The sequence below is a fragment of the Phoxinus phoxinus genome, assembly GCF_949152265.1.
Source record: "Phoxinus phoxinus genome assembly, chromosome: 6".
Lineage (NCBI taxonomy): Eukaryota > Metazoa > Chordata > Actinopteri > Cypriniformes > Leuciscidae > Phoxinus > Phoxinus phoxinus.
Genome location: NC_136881.1, coordinates 18,413,568 through 18,436,100, shown reverse-complemented (window position 1 = coordinate 18,436,100; position 22,533 = coordinate 18,413,568). Strand labels below are relative to the sequence as shown.

General features: G+C 37.6%; 1 protein-coding gene across 1 annotated transcript in view; it reads left to right on the top strand.

Moving 5' to 3' along the window:
• cntln (centlein, centrosomal protein) overlaps positions 1–22,533 on the top strand; it is a 131,241-nt gene that overhangs the window by 87,675 nt on the left and 21,033 nt on the right. The window contains exons 13-18 of the mRNA XM_079616070.1: positions 4,576–4,661; positions 10,313–10,407; positions 14,076–14,557; positions 15,545–15,623; positions 16,963–17,038; positions 17,537–17,751. Of these exons, the coding sequence (XP_079472196.1) occupies positions 4,576–4,661; positions 10,313–10,407; positions 14,076–14,557; positions 15,545–15,623; positions 16,963–17,038; positions 17,537–17,751 (1,033 nt within the window). The remainder of the gene's footprint in view (positions 1–4,575; positions 4,662–10,312; positions 10,408–14,075; positions 14,558–15,544; positions 15,624–16,962; positions 17,039–17,536; positions 17,752–22,533) is intronic.

Below are 22,533 nucleotides of genomic sequence, written 5' to 3'. Positions count from 1 at the left end.
TTTTTTTTTTTTTTTTTTACTTCAGTTAGTGTGTAATGTTGCTGTTTGAGCATAAACAACATCTGCAAAGTTACAACACTCAAATTCAATGCAAAGGTAGATATGTTCTTTTACAGAAATATTTTTTTAAGGACTACAACAAAACGGCTGGTAGGGGCCACAGTTTGTTTCCAGGTTGGTGACATCACGTTCAGGAGTCCCGCCGACTGATTCGAGCACGACAAGTAGTAGTAGGTAAATAACAGATGTGACGCTAACACTGGATTGAGCAAATAAGTAATAAACATGCCTTTAAAGAGTGCAAAATGTTGTGGAGTGCCAGGGTGTGGAAAAACACAGTAGCTGCATTGGATTTGCAGGGAGCCTGAAATAAAAAAATGATGCTGTGTCTTCTATATTGTATCTAACAGGAATGGCGCAACACACTTACGTGAGTAAATTTGTTTTACTGTGTCACTATTGCTTTGTCACAGATCGTTTGATATGTACGGATTATGTGTACATGTCTAACCAAAATCGCCAGTGCAGTGACCAGTGATTTCTGATATGTTATGATTCATAGGCCTACAGTCAGATATTTTTGTCTCAAAATTGTTTATTGTCAGTAAATCAAACCAGTTCTCTTAGTAGGATGAAAATAATCTGTTATTGAAACTGTGATTAAATTATATATAGAAAGCGATCAAAGAACGTTCCCTTTACAATCGCTTACAATTTCCTGCTGTTATCAGGAAAAAATGCAAGTGATCGCGCCGGCGCCTTGAAATAAAACTTGAAAAAAATAATGTCTTGAGGTTTGTGAACCGTAGTATAAGAAGAAGAATTGTCTCTGGTCCATTCAACTATTGAAAAATAATGCACACCCGATGTGTAACGGCCACAACGTGAAGCGAAGTGGCCTGTTAAACCTCTAGTGTGCATTATGTTTCAATAATTTAAACGGTCCTTCATAATTTATTCTTTAAAAAAATATATTATCCTGGATGCTAATTGGTCAATACAGCATTCATCCATGCTAAAGTCAAATCAATTAAATAACTTGTCACAATACCACAATTTCAGTAGTTACATTAACAGTAAAAATGCATGATACCTTATACCAATTTTCATCTCAATGTCTTTCAAGCTATGTTGTACAGTACCGTAGCCTTTGATGTTGTGCAAATAGTGGCCAGCAACCAACTGCAGTGTGTTATGCCATTGATTCAGGTGCAGAGAATCTGAGGGCTGTTTAAGCCTTGTTTGAATGTTGCATTACTGTTTTTCTCTGTTCTCATTGTCCTAGCTTAAAAGAGAAAATAATGAAAACCTATTTGTTAAATGTTATTGCTCTAAGGCCTGTGACAGCAAAAAGATATGATGGACCTTTAACATGTATCATCATCACTTCCTAGTGCTCTTTTAGAGAATATCCAATCACAGTGTTTTTTTTTACTTATTTCTCTCCTTCAGTTTACACTTTTCTCCTTCTTCCATCTTCACTTTTTTTTTGTTTAATCTATACTGAAATGTATCCAACAAGCTCTAGAGAGGGGCCTGCTAACCGTCCCATACTAATAAACATCTGTTATTCAAATGATGTACTCGCTCAAAGACACAATGGGACTGGAATTCAAAGGGGATTGATAGGGAAAGAGTTTTACACCATCTAAAAAAAAAATATATATATATATAACAAATCTATGGTGTTGACATGAAAAGAAACTGTAGTAACTGTTTTTCTAGAGTGGCTGGTGGGGTCATGAGAGACCTACAGCTGATCTCCACAGCTGGAATGCTAATAAACCACCTTGCACCGCTGCTTATATGCTGCACTCTAGCACAATACGACAAGGAGTTGATTTTAGAAGCACAGGTTTTATACCAAAATAGGTGAAACATGGTGATTAGAAATCTCAATTTGTTAGTGTATCATCTCTTAGCAAAAAAAAACAAAAAAACTGGGTCCCTTGTTGTGATGCAACTGGAGTATTAACCAGAGTTCTTTGCTAGTAGTTACACCATGATGAACTAAGCCACTGCAATTCAGCAGAGGTTCTTCTACCGCTGCACTAGAACAAATGGGAGGGGAACTAGGTGTGTGTTTCAGGTGCAGATGTCTCACTGGGGCCTACCCCAATCCTCAACAGGCTTCTTTTGGGTCCTAATAATAACTTGAAAGTGCCTCTTTTTGCCCCTTTTAATTAGTCTCCAGAACCCATACAGCTAATTGGTGGTTCTTAATTGGGTTTAGATTCGCTACTTGTCTGTTCATATCCCCCTGCTCCCCACCCCAATCCCTTCTCAGTCTAGGTGAAAAGAAATCCTCACACCCCAGCCAGGGGTTTTATGTTTCTTGTCACTTAGCACTTTGATTTCTTGGTGAATTAAGAGCTATTTAATTAGCGGGGTTTCTTTTTATATCTCCATCTCAGTGGGGGAGAGATTTGGATGGTGTCAGAGTTGAAGTGATTTAAAGGTAAAAGAGGAAGTTTCAAAAGCAGTGGCTTAACACACTTTGACAGAAACTTACTGCATTCACAGTCTAGAATAAAAATTAATGAGTACATTCATGCACCAAAACAACGGCCATAGTTGTCAAGTAACATTATGGCCTCCTTTACACCTGGCATGTGTTTCTTAACCGGATGCTTTTTGGGCCAGACTGTATTTACACTTTCATGCGTCTTGTCTCTAGTATGATCAGATAGAGCATGAGCAAATCATTACTTGAGGGTTTGCATTAACTGATACATTTTTGTTATTTTCCATTTTAAAAACATGGATGGATACATGAAAATGCTTTTGTTTTCTGTCTTTACTAACCCCTCAGTAAACCATGTTAGTGGAGATTATAAGAAAAAGTGGACAAAACGTTTTAGAACCTAGTTTGGTTCGATTGAATCGAACTCCAGTTCGTTTCCCCCCTTGGTGCGGATCTTTTGGGCAGGTGTGAATACAGCAATCACACTCGGGTGCGGACCAAACAACCGAACCGAGACCCAGCTGAAGAGGTGGGCTCGGTCCAGTTCCAAACAAACTCTGGTACGGTTTGTTTATGGTGTGAACATGAACCAACCCAATTGCAGAAAGCACTGCACCATTTTTGACAGTGTCAGATTTTTATTATGTAATTTGGGGTGATGAAATGCCTATACATTAGTGGTGCAAGGGATCGCAGTTGATCTGTGATCCGTACGGACCAGCTGCCCCACTGTTCGGCACGCATGTGAATCGCGGATTAACTACAAAATTTAACCATCATAGACTGAAATTTTATCATTTGAATGTGTTTTGTCTTGCCAATTTACACATTCAAACTATTTTAAATGCAGAAGAAGGGGCGAAAAGCGGGACTCGCACGTTATCTGTGACCACAGCCGCACACACCTTAAGTGCGCGCACGCAGAGAGAGAGAGAGGCACGTTATTACACTTGAACACCGAATTGATTCCTCTTTTGCTTTTCCTTAAGACGGACTCGTCTTAAATTCTCTGGAAGTATTCTCTCGGTTTTGTCATAATTGAAAAAGAAACCAGATGTTTGTCATTTTTTTTCTCGGTCCGAGCAGAAACCCAATATTCCTACTGTTGTCTGTGTCATTAATGTTAATAAAACAACAAAATACAGCTCTAACAAAGATGAAACTATATATGTAATTTCTACATTTTACATTTAGGCTTAATTATTAATTTCTGTACCGGAATTAGACTTTGTAACTTTGATATTTCATATTCATCTCTGCTTGTGTATTTGTTCCTATTTTATTACTGACTGTTTACTTGTTTTTAATAATGTTAGAACTTTACAGTGAAGAGCATGCTTTCTCTGCCAGAACCGTCTTGCAGCGCATCTTCGTGTTCGCAAAATCCGAATTACAACATCGTATAGATGACATTGTATCATATGATGCTCATAAGTTTCTTCATATTGCATTAGTAGCTGATAACACCAAATCAGTAAAAGAATAAAAATTGCACTACAGAAGATCTCCATAAATTGCCTGTTTTTGCACTTCCTGCTTTTCCCTGCTTGAGAATGTCTGTCCAATGAATGGATGACTTTAGCACACATGTGGTTTTGTTTACAAATGCTGGTTCACTTGCAAAAAGGGCAGTGTGAAAGCAAACCACACCAAACCAAAAAAAATCAACATTGGATTTGGTCCGTACCAAAGCAAGTGAACTAACGGACTTCCTGGTGTGAATACACTTAGTCATCCAATCACAATGTGTCTTTTGATGTTATTACAACTGGCTTTTATTGTGGCCAAGCGCAATCCAATTGTGATGCAATCACCGAAAACTCATGTTATTTCCAGTTGTGAGGGGGCATTTGAGTTGCCTGATTGAACTCAATTATGCTTTGGGTTTATGGTCAGTAAACGGACTGTACTTCAATAGCTTATTATTTAAATCATACCTGAAATGTAGCATATGTATGAAAATAATTTGCAGCATACATGTGAGAAAAAACTATTATATACATTTTAGAAGTGATATTTAAATTGAAATAAATCATATTTTTTGTTGTATTGCTATAGTCAATCTAAATAACTTGACTGTGTTCATTCCTGAATCTGTTTGATATGTTTAGAGCTAATCTGGAGGAGAAACTAAATGCAGCCTTGGACACAGTTGCAGCTCAAGACATACAAGAGTGTCGACAGGAGGAAATGCAAGGTATCACCACACTGTCCACACATACATGTACACACATCACAGGCATCACTCATCTTTCTCTGACTGTTGACCAGTGTTATAGTATTTACATACTATGATAGTATTTATTTATATTGGCCTTTATTTTTATATTTCAGTTGTCCTTTTGAATTTTAGTTTAAGATTTTTAATTTTATGATTAATAATATTTTTAAATGTTGTCAATTTATTTTTTTATTTTTTTTATTTAGCTTTAATTTACTTTTTATTTCAGCTTTAGTTTTAGTCATTTTAGTACTTCAACTTAAAGATGTACACAAATACAAATTGTGTAATTTACTCCCTCATATTGTTCCAATCCTGTGACTTTTTCTTCTATGTAACATAAAAGATAAAAAAAAAACAGATATTTTGAGAAAATGTAGATGAAGAAAGAAAGCCACAGGTTTGAAACTACATGAAAGTGAGTATATAAATAATCATTTTATTTTTGGGTGAACCCTTTAAACATATATTTCAGTTAGTTATTACCAAAGCAACATTTCTAATTTTCATTTAAGAGGTTTTTCTCCTGATAATTTTAATTGAAGAAGTTTTTCATCTGATATTTACATTTTATTTTATCTTATTTCAGCTTTCTTTCAATTAATAAAAACAATTTTTTTTATATAGTTTTAACAATAACAACACTGCTGTTGACCTATCCTGTTCCTTTATATCTGAGATAATTTCTCCTTAAATCCTCCTCTTACCAGTCATTTAAAAACTTTAAGATTTGTTACATTAAGTATTATCCTTCCCTCTGGTCAGTGGCAAAGTCAGGTCATAGGGCAACATTATACAGCACGAAGCGCTTCCCCACATGCAGCTGCCGCAGACACACACTTTCATCTTTCATCCCCTTTCTGCTTCAGTAAAATCACGAAATAAAATTATGACATGACCATTAACCCATGAGAATTTGAGAGAGGTAGGTCCAGATGTGCTTTCGGAAATCCAATTTGCTGTATTCCCAATTGATTTCAAACTCACATGGCTCTTTCCACACCCTCAGAAAGGATCTTGTACATTCCTATCCGTCAAACGCTCCATCAGAGCGATCTCTAGTGTATAAGCACCCTAAGTTCTTTGGGGAAAATTGGCTAAATTTTGGTTGGGACATTTCTGAAAGTTGGTACCATTCATAAATCCATGCTTGTGTCATGAGAAAGCGTTACTTATTATAATTAACTATTTGATCATCACAACAGTTGAATGCAACCATGTGAAGAAGTGATGTCCAATTTGCGAACAAATTACTCTTATGAACTGATTCTTTTAAGTCTTAAATTCCATTTGAACAAATGTAAGGCCATAACATTCTTAAATATCTTCAGTGGTATAATACAAGTCTTAAATGGGTGGTATAATGCCCTTTTCACAAGATGTAAAATAAGTCTCTGATGTCCGCAGAGTGTGTATGTGAAATTTTGCCCCACAGATATGTTTATATAGCATGTTAAAATTATAAAATTTTGAGGGTGAGCAAAAACGCTCCAGTTTTGTGTGCGTCCCTTTAAATGCAAATGAGATGCTGCTCCCAGCACAGGAGGCGGAGCTTCAAGAGCTCATGTTAATTAATAATAATAATTATTATTGTGTACCTCACACAAGCCGCGTTTCCATTACCCTTCAAATTGCGCAAATTGAAATGAAATTGAAAATACGCTTAATGGAAACGCGCCATTTTAGCAAAAACTCCCATATATCGCAAAAAAGTGATTACGCTCGCATGAGGTGGTTTTTCAGGCAATTCAAAAAAGAAATATTTTGCAAAACTGCAATGGAAACCGTTTTTGCGCATTCACAGTCACCTGACGTAATGACATGGTGTGTTTGGACAGAATATGAGATCGAGTTCTTTATTAAATTCATAAAAGACAAAAGAATTACAGGAATACTGGATTCTAAACCTCAAAGAAATGCCACAATCAAGACCTCAAAGCAGAAATGAGGGAGAAACACCCAGAAACTCCTCATACAGTAGGCTATATGTGCCGCTCACGGTATAAGGGTATTTCCTTACCATTAATGCTTGGATATCACGCTTATCTCTTTCGATTAATAATTATGGCCAGTGTGGCGGCTGCAATATATAAACCTACCAACATTCGTTGCCATGATTTTTGGAATGACTTCTCGCCAGAGGGGAAAAAAAAGTTTTAGTCGCATAACATCGGGTAATGGAAACGCCGTCATTTCGCAATAGTTTTTTATTGACATTTAGAAAAAATCCCGCAGTTTTGCGCAAATCTTTAATGGAAACGCGGCTACAGACATGTACTGATTTTTTTTTTTTTAAATTAGCCTTTTATGTTCAAACCGGAGTCAGACAATAATGGAGAGACTCAAGAAGAAGTGACAACATGTAGAAGCAACAGGACATTTCTGAATGGTTAGTTGATGAATTATGTAGCTTATGTATAGTTATCTTCTAGTCATTGATTAGCATATTCTGTCATAATAATCTATAAATCACGTTCCCGGGGGCGGGGTTTATGTAAATTTTAGGGTTAGTGATGTCACTAACTCAGAAGCAATGTCTTATAGTCCCTACCAACCGTTTGTTGTAGTCCTTAAAAAGCAATTTCTTTAAAAGAAAATATCTCCCTTTGCTTTGACCTTTGAATGGGGTGAATACATAAAAAAATACTTGACAAATGCATTCACAACCTTGCAACTATGTTATTGTACTTTAATACATAAAGTAATACATCCTTTCTATTCAACGTTTGTCCCGCAACAATAGAATAATATAAATATGTAGCTTTTGAACACCTTTTACATGACACTGTTTCTTTTCATAGCCATAGGTAAGGGAGCTAAAGCAATGCAAAAATGGTGACTGTAGAAAGCAAAAGCCGAATTCTGGACATTTTGGTTGATCTAGAAATAGGTTGATCGGGAAAAAGAGGACGTATGGTCACCCTACAAAAAGGCTATAATTTAATTAAAAGTGAGCGCTGCACATTTTAAAGCCGCACATTCCTATAATTTATCACTTTATAAATTTGTCTTTGTTTTTGTCAAAAGATTTAGTTATACGATTTACTATGTTACCATCGACATTGTCCTACCCCACTAATATGGTATTCATTTTCTTTGTGCTGGTCTTAAAAATCCTTAAATTTTATTTTAAAACACTGCATAAACTATGTGATTATAAGACATGAAATTAGCCATTATGAATTCACAGCTGACTACCTTATCATGAACCATGAGTTTAATTGTAATTAAATTAATAAATAGTATTCTAAAAAAAACATTTAAAAAAGGAAGCTATGTAATTGAACTGAAGCCCATGTTTCTAGCAATGGACTAGTACACTATGTACTACACAGTCTTCAGCAACTCTTCCACATACAAACTCATATTCTAGCAATGACAAAGTTAAAATGTAATGTTTAATGCATCTCCCTATGGAACTTCATAAACTGCGTTACATTGGGATAGAAAGTGAATATGACAGTGCTTCTTAGCATCCATGTATATCAAACAATTCTGTAATATAACAAATATCATTCATAATAAGTCATGTGGCTCTTAAATGTTTCTTTTTAAGAGCCGATGGCATCCTAGTCTTTTTTTTTTTGTCTGGATAACTGAGAGTATGCCGCTGTTATGATGCTTTATGTGTTGTCAGATTAGCCAAAATATTTCATAAATGAACATGCAAGGAGTGGGGGATGTGTAACTTTGTGAATAATGCATTGAATTTCTGCAGCAATATTATGCTCAAATCTGCAAGTGTGGACTCTATGTAGACCTACTGATGGTCAAGTATAGTCAATTTCTTATGACTAGACTGGTAGAGATACCTTTCTTGTATCTTTTTTTGTAAAATTTAAAAAGACCTTAAGGGCTTAAGATAGCTAAAAATAAGACAAAACATGAATATATATCAGGTAGAAATTGTGAGCAAAAAAAAAAAATATTGTGAAAAAATCCAGTTATTAACAAATGGCTGGAAAAGTAATGTAAACATTCATCTCATTAAACCTCTGAAAATTAGAAATTACATTTACAGATACTATGAGTGTTCAAAGTCCCTGTTTACACCTGATATTAATATGTGTTTGGGTCAATCGGATCACGAGTAGACGAGGGAGACACACACCAGTGTCTCCCTCCCTCATACCAGACCACTTCTGTCCTGATTTATTCTAGGGGAGGGTTTATGGGTGGGTAAATGTATGCCTTTTTTGGTAACACTTTATGTTACGGTGTCCGTGATACAAAGTAATTACCTAATGTTGTAATAACATGTAACAAAATGTAATTAACATGTAACTAAGTTATGGAACAGCCTGTTCTTACAGATTGTAATTATGCACATGTAATAGGCAGCTACTGTTACACATATGTAACAAGCAAGTCGGTTACATACGTGTTACAGACTTGGTAAAGTGTAATTATAAGAAAGTAATTAGTACTACACAATGTAACAACAAGTATTTAAATATGTTAGGCTACTAAGGTCGGAAAAAGCCTGCAGTTACACATGGTAATTTTGTACGTTCTGTAGCATTACACATATGTAACTAAAAATAAAGTGTATCAAGATTGTACTTAAGTGCACTTCATGTGTATCTACATACCTTATCCATCTTAATTATAGCCCACTAGTTCACAGCTTAAATGCATGCAGTAGCTTCTTAATTACATTAAAATTACAGAATATTACACAGGTATAAGCTACGTAAAATGCAGAAAGTTTTCTGTGAGGGTTGTGTTTAGGGGTTTGAGAGAATTGGGGAGTGATAATTTGGGTGCACACGTGAGTGTAAGACACTAGTACCGAGGACGCAGGCTGGTGTTATTGTACACCTGGATGCTCCAACTCCAGTAAGGGTGGAAAGACACTAGGAAGCCGGGGGTTGCTGCTAGTGTAAATCACAAACCCGAACTTAGTCAATTTGTGATCTTATTTCTATACAGTATGTGTATTTCTCTTCTGTAAAACACTTTGTAAACACTGTTTTAAAAGGTGCTATATAAATAAAGCTTTACTTACAGTCTGTACAGTAAAACATAGTCTATGGAAAGTCTGCATAATGATATAAAAAACAAAAGTTTGTGTGCGCTCAGGTGAATAGGTTTTTATTTTTATTTTTTGCAAGTGTGTGCATGATGCTACTGAGAAAGACAGGTCTGTGACTCACTAGAATTTCAGCCTTGCTGCTTACTGTCCAAAGGTCAGCAAAAAAAAAAAACGACTGTAAATATTTCACAACATTTTCATTCGACAAATGAGCATTCACCATGAAACTTTTATTAACCAGAGGCGGCAGAAAGTTGTGGTCTCCAAATGTGTTTATTTCCCCATCTTTAAACAAGCATAGCAACAAAGATCCTGCCATGAAGTCCAAAACACAAACTCCATCATACATTGACAATTACCTTCAAAATTAATATGTATTACTCCACAATAATCTGCAAGATTGCTTCAGGTCAGAAGGTTTTGATTTGTGGTTACGAGTACTTTTTCTAAGTCTGTCCATTAAAGTCCTCTTTAAGAGCTCAATCAGTTGAATAGACCCTTGAAAAGACCAGAAATGATGTGTCATTAATGATAATTTATTTGAATTGGGAAAGTGGCTGTCAGGTGACAGTATGAATTTTTGTTCCTTCAGCTGAGCTTTTGTTTCGGGAAGTGTCGGAGGAGGTCAGGAGGAGCAGCACCCCCATCAAGACATCCGCGCGAAGAGTAGAACAGACTTTTAAGAAGGTACCAACCATCCTGTTGCTATTTACATGTTTGGAAATGTTCAGCCTTTAGCTGAATTTTTTGAAGGACAATGAACTAAAGTCATATAGATGTGTGTGTTCCTTACATCGTGTGCAGAGACAGACTATTGGCAAACGTAAAATTTATGAAATGTAACACTTTTACAATAAGATTCAGTTTGTTAGGTATCATAAACATTAACATGCACTTTGTGTTAAAAAATCCATTTTGTAACACTTTATCTGAGGTCCATTAAACAATATTAACAGATTTGGATGTGATTTTAAATGTTGATAATTAACATTAAATAAGATTATCAAATTATTTAAAAGTATTTTTCATAGTTAGTTCATGTTAACTAATGTAGTTAGTTAATATTAACAAATGGAACCTTATTGTAAAGTGTCTGGTCAAACAATGTCTGGTGTTTGCTTTCTCTGAAAGACAGGTGTGATGTGTATTTAATTCTTCAAATATTCATACATTGTGTCATGTACAGTATACTTGGACAAACATACACAAAAAAACACTCGTTTATAACAATGCATGTAGCATTTATTATTATTATAGGTTATATTTGGTCTGTGTTCTTATTAATTTTTTTGTTCATGATACATTAACTAGTGTAAATGTATACAATTTGAAGTGATAAAAATATGTTAGCATATGTATAAATTAACATTTGCCTGGATTAATGTGGTAAACATATTGTTAGTTAATAGTGCTTACTGCATAAACAATTGTTGACAAATCAAACCTTATTAGAAAGTGTTACTATGTCAATTAAACAACTAGTTTATTGATGCAAAAGTAGGGATGCACCAAAATCTTGTCAAAAACACATTAAAATCCTCATCCCCAGAAGCATATTAATCAAGCAGCAACCTCCCCGTCTCTCTCTTGAAACCAACACGGAAGTGAATTAAACGGCAATTCATCGACTGGCCGCTTGAGGCTGGCTGCAGAAGGGAGTCAAATCTGTATCTCCCCCATGTTAAAATGCCCAACTTTACAGCAGAAAGAAACATGTTTACAGCCTGGTTCTCTCTGTGCCTTTGGTCTATACAGCTAATTTTTCCCTTCATAACAACTGTGAGGGGGGTGCATTTTTTTATAACTCACCCGTTTAGTTGATTAATATTTAAAGTTCTGCAAAATTAAGGGTGTGTCCACTTTTGAGTGACAGGTGGATTCCCGCTGATGTGAATGCTAGTCGGTTAGCCGTCACTTCACCTCAGAAAATTCCAGCCGCTGATCTTGCCATCTCTGCCGTGTTTGTGCTTTTTTTCGGGATTATTTCATATAATTTAATACACCCATTACTTCGCCCACGCCTTTGGATTCCGCCGTTGTCGTCGAGTATCGTTCGAGAGAGCCAGCGCTGTATTCCAGTTGTTCTCCTCTGTGAACATGCACTAATGATGTCTGACAATTTCGTTGCTTTTTGGAGTTTTCAGATATAAGGCTACACTCGTTCTGCGGTGCCGTTGCTCTGGAACAGATTATAACAGGCTTACTGTATGTATTGTCAGATGAAATCATGCAGGTGTCTGTGTTTCTCCATCCATGCAATAAATGCACATCCTTGAATGAGCGCGGATTTCTAGCGCATTTACTTGAACTTCATAGGTAATATATCTATGTTTTGACCCATTTGAGATGCGGCCAAAATCAGAATTTAAAATGGACTGAATAATAAAGCTCTCTACGAACTTGACGAGCGATGCCGCGCTGACGGATCAAAGACTGTAATAAAAGAGTGACTGACATGTATTCACATAATCACGGTCACTCACACTCCCGGAGTAATATTGTAAAGTTACTGCATAATACATTTTCAACTAGCAGAATAGCTGTACAGAATCACGATACACAGTCTCACTTGTAGCTATGTCTTTTAACTATTATAATATTTCGAAGGGCAAAAACAGGACCTTTTTAATTGGCATTCTGATTTTAATCATCAACTGTCAGTGTCACTTTAGCGCGAGCCCCTGTGCAGTCGCAGACTTGGTACTGTGAGTAGCATATAGCATTAGCTCCCAAGCCTGCGCTAACCATGGAGCTAACTCCATAACGTCGCGCTAGGTGGGCGTGGTTTCAGATAGCCAGGCTCCTCAGCTCCGCCTCTTTGCCCATATTCTGTTATCCGGGAGTGACGAGCGGTGACGCGAGGCCAAGATGGCGACGGCCGGCTCCGCCCACTTTAGGCTTCAAAAATGCTCTTCAGAAACCTACGGGTGACGTCACGGACACTACGTCCATATTTTTTTACAGTCTATGATATTAATAAGCATTTACCTGTGCTTGAGTAGAGGCTGTGACTGAGTTTAAGCACTATGGTTTACACAAGGAGAGAAACCCTTAATTTCACTACTGAGAACTTACCACCTTTCTCTTATAAATGGAAAATACACATCCTTAAGCACTTTACAGGATAAAAAACCTGTGTATATTAGCAAATAGTACATTTCATCCATGAATTACACAATTAAAGATGTGCAGTATTTAGAAATATTATTGAATGTTTAAGTTGTTAGAGCCTGAAGGAAGAACAAGTGCAATCAAAAATATTGTAATATTTAGAATTGTTTAGTGTTTCTAGGCAAAGTCTAATTAAAAATGTGTCCAAATTTGTTTAAAATGTCCATAATTTTTGGTTTCAAATTTGACCAAGAACTCAAAACTAAGGCAAGTAGTTCACATGTAGATCTCAAATTGTCTAAATTTGATGGAGGCCATGCAAAATGTTCATGACAGTACATGTTCACAAACATTTTTTTTTTTTTTCCTGTAGTATGGATCGCTCATTTAAGCAATCAACCTGCAAAACTATCAACACCACAGCAAACACGCTTAAGGCTCATTTGAATGAAACTAAACTGCTCTGTTTTCAATTGCTGACACACTGCTGATGTTTGACACTGGGTCCTTCACTCATTTAACACAAGCAAATCATTTGTCATTAGCATTTAGCCTGAGCAAATCAAGCTCATGGTCTATTCAAAAGCACTCGACTTCCCTTAAAGCAACATTTAGCTTGGTTCTTGCTGGAGGGGCTGGTGAGGACTGAGGGAACGTTCTGAGCAGAGGAATGAAATGGTTTGTGGAATAATTCGGAGCAGATGATGGCATTGTGAGCGATGCCAGCAGCTGCCATATGGTCGTGTAATGGGGGCTGTCATCGCCTTTATTACCGAATGACAAGCACCATGTTAAACTTAATAACCCACAGGGGCAGACTGCTGTTTATGTGCTCCTGCAAACGCATTATAAATGAAATAATTTTTGATGGAGTTGTGGGAGGGGGGGGCGAGTCGTTGTCAGCCAGCCGTAAAGGGGCCTAATGTTGTTTGAAAGGTGGTGTGCTGCGGCAGTAAGGCAGCGAGAGTGCTAAATAAAAGGCAGCGATTTGCCTGGGGGTATACACCCAGCAGGCATCCCCTCCTCTCTTTCACACCCTCCACCAGGATTTGACAAGCTGCCTAAATGGCCCTCTTTTATGTTTAGCCATGAGTAACAAATTTGGGGGGAATCACAGAGTGGTTGTTCACTTGGCCCAGAACAGACCCTCTCCATAAAGGCCAAACGAGAGTTTAAAGCACAAATGTCTCAAAAAGATGTAGTGATAATTGGTTTTTATCACGTGCCTCTGCTTACTCCCACAGATAGAGCAGTTACAAAGTCAAATGGTCTCTCTGGAGAGCGAGATCGTGCGCTTGCGAGAAGACAAGCGGGCGTTACAGGAAGAGAACAGAGCAATGGCTGAAGAGCGGGGGGATCTGCAGGCCAGAGTTCAGCTCCTGCACCAACGCAAGGAGGCCGAGGAGGCCCAGGCCAGAGAAGAACAGGACCGACTGCTTGCCCAGCTGCAGAGTTCTGAGCGAGAAGCAAAAGAGGCCATGAAATCTGCCGTCCAGGCCAGACACAGGCTGCTCAAGCTCCGACAGGAACTGGGAGTCCTTCGAGCCGAGAGAGATTTCCATCGGTCTGCAGCTAATCTCAAGGCGAAAGCTGCCACGCTGGCTAACAACAAGATCAGGTCGAAAACGCCCTGGGCTGATGCCTCCAGCAGAACACGCATGCGCTCGACGCAGAACAGGATGGACAGTCCCGCCAAGGACGACTGGGAGGACATGAGCGCAGACAGGTACTTCCCCCACCTTTCACTATCCTTGTCTCTTTCTCGTTTTCCATCTCTCAAGCTCTCATTATTTTTCTGACTGTAGGGACAGCACGCATATGCAAAAACACAAGCAAACGGGTGATTGAATCCCAGCTTCTGTCTAGTTGGTATTCAAAAGAGAGAAAAAGAGCAAGAGGGGGGCAGAAAGAGGGAAAAAAAATCTGATCCTTTGAATTATCCTGGGATGTCTTGCTAGGAGCTTATTGACTGAAATTTGCATGTAGAATTAGCCACCTCTGAGCAGCCGAGTTGAACCGGCGCCAGAAAGCACCTGAACCCGCCCGCAGCCCCTCACTCTCTGCCCAATGCCATTTTCCCAACGTCATGAGCCCTGAAATTGACAGTTTGGCAGGTTAATTTAATTTGTGATTCCTTTGCATATTCATCCCTGACAGAGGAGGAGTCCCAGGCTAACGCTGGCCAATCAGTTGAGTTTTCCTGTGACGTTCCCATTCTGCTGTGGTCCCAGTGTCTCCCTTCTCTCCTCCTTTTCCTGTACTTGCTCTAATTTAACAGGATAAATTTTGAATGACTCTGTTCGGCTCTCTACCAGATGTCGACAAGCTGTTTAACATCTTCCAAATCAAGCAGCGTTTTCAGTAATTATTTCATGAAAGTTTTATGTCGCCTACAACATCAGAGTTTATGGCATGATGGATGGTATGATCCACAGATTTATTTCACCCAAATGCACCACTACCTCAACAAAACGGCATGCTGGAAGCTTTCCAAATCTGTCTCAAAGAGGCTCTTGAATGAGACGCCGCAGCATTTAGAACGTCCCGACTGTGCCTCAGCAGTTACGCACCACACAAGGCCGTTTAAGTTTCAGGGTTGTCTGGTTTTCTGCTAATTAACCATTCTCATATGAATTACACGCCACATAGTAGTCCCCAGTATATCTATTTATCTTGGTAAGTAAATAGATATTTTATAACTTTATCTCCACAGTGACAGTGAACAGTTCTCTGACAGCCTGCAAAGTCGATATTCTGCTCCGACTCGTCGAGCCTCTCAGAAAACTAGTAAGGTTTGTTACACAACATTATTTTTTTTATTACTTTTTTGGATTTTGTTTGGTTTTTTGGATATCTGTTTATTTTTTGTTGTTGCTCAAATTAAATAATTGTAGTTTGTCTACAAAACAGTATGTATTGTTTGGAACAAAATAGTCAATAGATTCTTAAGTAACAAAGACATTTTAAAGGTGAAGTACATTATGTAATTTCTGCGCTCCCAACTTCATGAAACAGAATTGCAGAAGTAATGACTTTTCAAAGAAGGTTCGGTGACACTTTATTTTGCAGTGTACTTGCTACACGTTTCATGCTCGTACTATAGTAATAACAGTAAATTATGTATAATTACAAGCAAATAACCCCAACTCAAACTCCAACCCTAATCCTACTGTAAGTACATGTTAATGAATATTACTCAGTTCGTATTGATCTAATTACACTACAACAAGGACCCCTTAAATTCAAGAGTAAGTTGAAGTTTTCTGAAAACGCCCTCCATCTGCCATTGGTCGGCCAAACATATATAGCCACAGCTCTAGTTTAGGTCTCATCAATTTTTTGATCTAGTAAGATCTATTCCTCTATCTCATTCTTATAGAATTATTATTTAAACGTTATAGTTAACATTATAGTCAATAGCTCTTAAGCAGAAAGCTGTAGTATGATCTACTCAAAGGTTGGGCCCAAGTAATTGGATGAGGCAATGTTGTTTTAATACTTTTGAACAGAATAAGTCTACGAATGGCTTATTTAGAGTTAAAAAAAATTACTCTCTTCACCTTGAAATTGCCTCTTTTCATTTGCAAAGTAAAAAAAAAAAACATTTTCTGCTTGAATTTAAGCAGCTGTGTCGATCAGAAGATGCGTATCAGAGGTGTCTGATCCTGTAAAGTGCGATCTCTTCTCGTCAGTCTCTCAGGGCTCCGCTGGCTCTCCCCCATCCCCTCAGGGAACATGGAAGCTCCATATCTTCTCCTCTTTTCACTTCCTCTCAGCTCTACAGCTGTCAGCTCTCTCTTAGATCCTGCCTGAATGGCTCTGTGTACTCGTCAACTGTACTGGCTCACATCGGCGTGACAGTGGAGCAGAGCACTGCGCCGCCCGTGTCACACTAAAGAGCTTCTGAATAAATCCATGATCAAACCCACGGAGAGAGAGGGAGAGAGACTGATCAAAACCTTTTTAAATAGTGTTCGATACAAACGAGGGGAAAAGCCAAAGCCTCTTTGATGTGACTACAAACGCTTCCTCTGTGTCACTCTGCCGTGAGCCGCCACGTTACGTTATGTTAAACTGTTGCCCCAGCTTTTTGTGTCATGTTTTGTGTTTCCAACTCTTCCCTGCCTGCAGGGCTGCAGGTACATGCTGATCTGCCCCATAGACGAGCCTGGAGAGGAATCTCAAACTAGAAACATCCAAATCCAAGGTAACCTCGTTGACGCAACTGTGCCCAGGCGCTTGCAGGATGAGTGATTGTTCTCTCTTGATGGCTTTTGCAGCCCTTATCGTATAAATTCTTAAAAAACTGAATAGAAAACTGAATCTACTATAAATATCAAAACAGATTCTCATAAGTGTCATTCATAAAGCGAAATATGAAATGTGCAATTGCAAAAATAAAGATTGTATACAAAAGGAAGGTGAAAATGAAGACTCAAGGGATTAACCAGAATGAAATGCTGCATGAAAATAATGTAATACTATAATATTCTTTAATAAACTATAGAAAAAATATATTATTTTTGTGTAATAGTCACTAAAATAATGTTATAGCCACAGCTGCCAACAATAACAAAGCAGTGGCTGAATGTTGTTGATATAATGTTGTTGTGATACTTCAGCTGGTTTTGTACTGTAAGACATAATGCTATTTAACCCTTGTAACAAATGAAATGTAGCATTGTGTCCTCGCCACCACCCTCAGGTGTCTCCCTGCAGAAGACGAGGAAGAGAATATCAAAGTCCCATGCTGTTTTGCGACAGCGTCTTCTATCCCTCCAGCAGCAAGTCGCAGCCCTGCAGGCAGAGAGACACGCAGCACAGCAGCTCGCAGCAGAGCAGAAGCAGAGACAAGTGCAAACACAAGTGCAGTTAGACTCCATTCTCCAGCAACTCAACGCCAGCAAGCAGCTTTCAAAGGTACTGCATGACCACAGCGACTCCACTAACGCTTTATTCACCCTTGGGGCTTCACAGAATTCACAAAACATTCTTAAGAATAATATTTTTTATTTTAGGAAATACTAAATATAACTTTTTTTCTTCACCCCCCTTACCAAAGCCCGCTTTTGTTTAAGGTATTAAAAATCATTGTAAATGTAACTTTAATTTAGAGTTTAAGTCAGGACTTTTGCTTCAAGGTAAGTTGTGTATTCAAGTATTATTACAGCATTATAATACTAAAATACACATGTAATCTAGCATAACTTTAGGTTATTTGTATTCCAGATTGAATTACTATGGGCTATAAGATAGAGAGCTAGAAATGCCTCGTATAGAGGTATTTGCTTATTTAAAAAAAAAAAATAAAAAAAAAAGGTAATTGGTGATTTTAAGGTAAATAGGAAACATTTTGTTAATTTGTTGTTTTATTAGAAAAATATTTCTTAAAAAGTTAAGAAAATATTTAAATTGAACTATTTGTTTGACTATTGTGAATTATTTCTTTACCTATTTTTTATGATGGTCAATTATTTTCTCCCCTGGAGTCTGTTAAATTGTCTGGACATACGTGTGTAGCGATGTGTGGAGAGTGAGACAGACTTCATGAGGCTCATATGTCATTTTGTTTCCGAATGTGTCGTATGTTGGCTCCAGTTAGACTGTGAGTCTGGAAATGCCAAGCCCATTTGAGATTTGATTAAGACTCTTGAGTGGAACAGGAGGTCAAGATGAATGCCCAAGTGTCCAGAACATCTCTCTTTAAAAAAAACACCATGCTGCAGTGACACTGTGTGCGAGTGCGTGTGCGTGTGTGTGTGTGTGCGTGTGTGTGTGCGTGTGTGTGTGCGTGTGTGTGTGCGTGTGTGTGTGTGTGTGTGTGTGCGTGTGTGTGCGTGTGTGTGCGTGTGTGTGCGTGTGTGTGCGTGTGTGTGTGTGTGTGTGTGTGTGTGTGTGTGTGTGTGCGCGTGTGTGTGTGTGTGTGTGTGTGTGTGTGTGTGTGTGTGTGTGTGTGTGTGTGTGTGTGTGTGTGTGTGTGTGTGTGTGTGTGTGTGTGTGTGTGTGTGTGTTTGCTTGCACATGCGCATATATGATTGTTTGTTTGTTTCGACTCAGAATCATGCATTATTAATGGAGTGGTGAAAGGGCAGCAGGTTGAGTGCCCTTACATGCTGCCCCCTGCTGCCCTGTAGTGTGATCACCCTCTTTAATTGGCTAGAGGTGGAGTGTCCAGATTTGATCCTCTCGTCTGATTAGGTGATAAAATCACAGTGGTGTGTGGAACGTGACTGTGTGTTGTAGTTTATGTTAATTTGAGAGTGTTGTGTCTTTTTTTCCCTTATTGGCTTGTATAAGAATGGTTGTCTGTAAGACAACTATTCAGGGATTCGACAAACAGACAGATGAATTCCGTAGAGTGAAGAAAATACATTGAGAGGAACCAGACACATCCTCCTCGTTAAACAGTCTGTGATAGCACTTCACAAAACATTTGTTTCAGTATCGACTGGGCTGTAGATCGATTTAAAAAATCATAATTAATCGCATACATTTCTGTAAGTAAACACAATCAATTGCACCTAACATTGTACTATACATATAACTTGTAATTATAAATATCATTTCACATTGAATCTTCAAATTAATGTGTAAACAATATAAACAGTATGTTAAATATTTGATATTTAACTATTTGGTCATTAGCATCTTTTTGCCATTATCCATTAAGGCCATTATCACTGATACCAATACAAAATTATTATTTTATTTTTACATTTATGGGGATACAAATATAAATTATAATAATTAAATATTGCAGTATAATTGAAAGCCAAATTGCAAATGATCAGATTGTTTTTATTTATCATTTATTAACAATTACAGAACATTACAAATAGAACAACTTAATTTCATTTCATTTAAATATTTTACATCCTGTAATGGTAAAGGATGTGGGGTAAAGACATTCTATAAGCTACTTCAAGAATAATAATAAAAAAAAAACAGTGTTTATTGTGTTAAACAGCAAATATTCATTGCCAAAAATTAGCTTATTTTTTACGGTCCAAGTAATGACGGAAAAATGTGATGTTTACTTGTCCTATAACATTTGGCTAGTAGTTTTGGTAATGGGTGTTAACCAAATGATGTGTATCTGGAAGAATGGGCCTATGTGATATAAAGTTAAATAGAGAGGGAGACACATTAATCTGTATTAGGCAACAAGGCAAATGTTGATATGATATAAGTTGATATAAGACTCCATCAGTGCTAACTATGGCAGCCAGGGAAAAAGACAGCAGCCCGCCATCACGCTATCAGCTGGAATGGTGGGGGTTTTAACACTTGGGTGTCAAATCCAGCTCTGCACCTTTGAATGCAAATATACTTGTGTATATTCATGAGTTCACCTAGCCGTATGCTGGGTCTTTTATTCTAGATTGAATTATTAGAATAGTGTCTGATCCCACAGCACTGGGGGGTTTAGAGTGAAACACTTCTCCACCAGCAGATGTTCCTATGATGGAAGGAGATGCAGGTGGGAAAAAAGAGAGCAATTTTGTCCAAAAAACTTTTACACCTAAAGAAATGAAAGGTACTTTTTTGACGTTAAAAATTAATTATTCACTTGAGATATCAGTGGTCTAGTAAAAGCTATTTTAGTGTACCGTTATATAAGAATGGTCAATCATGTTGAGATCATGTGACCACCTGAATATGTCTCACATCATCTTGATAAACCCACCTATTATCTGACACTTTAGATTGCAGTATAAAGTCATCATTGTTAAGAGATACCCCCTGCAGATTGGGTGTTTCTTCATTTACATTGGTAACCAAGACATTTTGACATTCCAGACATTCCGATGGCTGTCAATACTAAGTCCAACATCAGTATTATATTGGTTATCTAAACATAATTGATTTAGTGCATTGAGTAATTTAAATATAGAGTATCTGTAAATGGAGTGTTGAAGTAGTACTTGATTGAAAAGTGAAGAAATGGGAAGTCACATGACATTGTGGTAAATGGGGAATTTCATTAGCCGGGTGCTGATCTTTAGTTCACCATCACTGGGACTTTTCAGTGTTTCTATCATTTCAGCATTCCAGATAGTTAGTCTGTCCATTAGTGGTACATTAGTGGACAAATAGTAGTATTTGTCACAAATGACATTTTGTCATTGTAATTTGTCATTTGTCAATGAGTCATTGGGCCCTATTTTAACGTTCTGAAACGCAAGTATCAAACGCGATCTAAAATGGGTTGGTCTGAAGTAGCTTCATATTCATACTGTAGGTGTGGTTTGGGCGTAACGTGAAATAAACCAATCAGAGTGTCATCTCACATTCCCTTTAAGAGCAGACGCGCTTGTTCCATGGCGGATTGCTATTATAACGGCGGATTTGCTGTAAAAGACAGAGAAGTGACATTGGTGATGGGAGAAACCCACCCAAATTAGCTTCGGTTAAACAGGTAATTATTTAATAATAATTAAAAGATAATAATTTGTGTAAGCTAGATTTATATGTTCACATCTTCATGGACACAACAATGATTTCCCCCGTGTGGTAATATTTTTCCTTGTAATAATGTATGATTTTCAAAAATGAAAACTGTGTAATCAAAGTGTATGCGTTGTGCACACGCTACATTATGGCCAAGCACGCGCCCTTAAAATACCATATGAATAACACGCGCAACGCGCCACTGACTTTAGACTAGGTTTTTCCTGGTCAGTGGCGGAATTGTTTTCTGGAACTGCTAACACCAGGGAACGTTTGCGCTGGAACACGCCTCCTCTTTTCGCTGAACCGACCCGGGAGCGCAAGTTCATTCCCTAATTTACCGACGTGCGTCTGTGGAGGGAAAAGTCCGCTGTGCGTCGGGTGCAAAATAGGATTGAGACGTGTCGGTGTACAAAGTCAATTGCGCTGGGTGCAAGATAGACAGTTGAATCATTGTCTTAACCAGTTTATTAAAATACACTTAGTCAGAATAGAAAAACCTTTAACTGTTTCTCGGTTAAAGGTTCCCATCCCCACTGTACCATTTTTGTACATCATCGTATACACATTCTTATTCTTACTGTCCTTTCACAAATTTGATTAAAGTAGATAAAAGAATTTCAGTGAGAGGAGAAAAAAGACAAATAAGTGGAATGGGATCAAATATTTTATTCTAGGATATCAAAAAAGAGGAGCAAAGAATAAAAAAAGACTGAGAATGAAATCTTCAAACAACAGATATTTAATTTGGATCCATTTTCTTTGTGTATGTCAGTGGCTTTAACGTTTTGTTGAAATACTTTTTATTGGTATAATAATATTGGTGAAATTGACAAAGTAATGTAAAAAATGTTGCATAAAATGTAAATTGATTGTTTATTGATCTGTTGCAAAAAGTGAAATCACATTGAATCATTAACTCGTATTGAAATGAATGTCATTACAGCAGCAAGATTACTGATGGCATATATTATAACGGTTTGACTGCAGGCAAATATACTGCAATTTATGTTTGTGACAAAATTGGACCTTTTTCTGTTGTTTAATTTATTTAGTAGTAATTGAACATTATTTTTATCCATTCATGTTCTGGTGCTTTTTTTTCTTCCGTCTGTGTGAGTGAGAGTCCGTGTTTCTTCTGTATTAGTGTTCGTGTCGGGTGTCACACTTCTCTCAGCTCACATTGATCCCTGTGCCCTTTGTGGTCTGGTATCGATCCTTTATTTTGCTCATTTTAATGTCTCTCTCTCT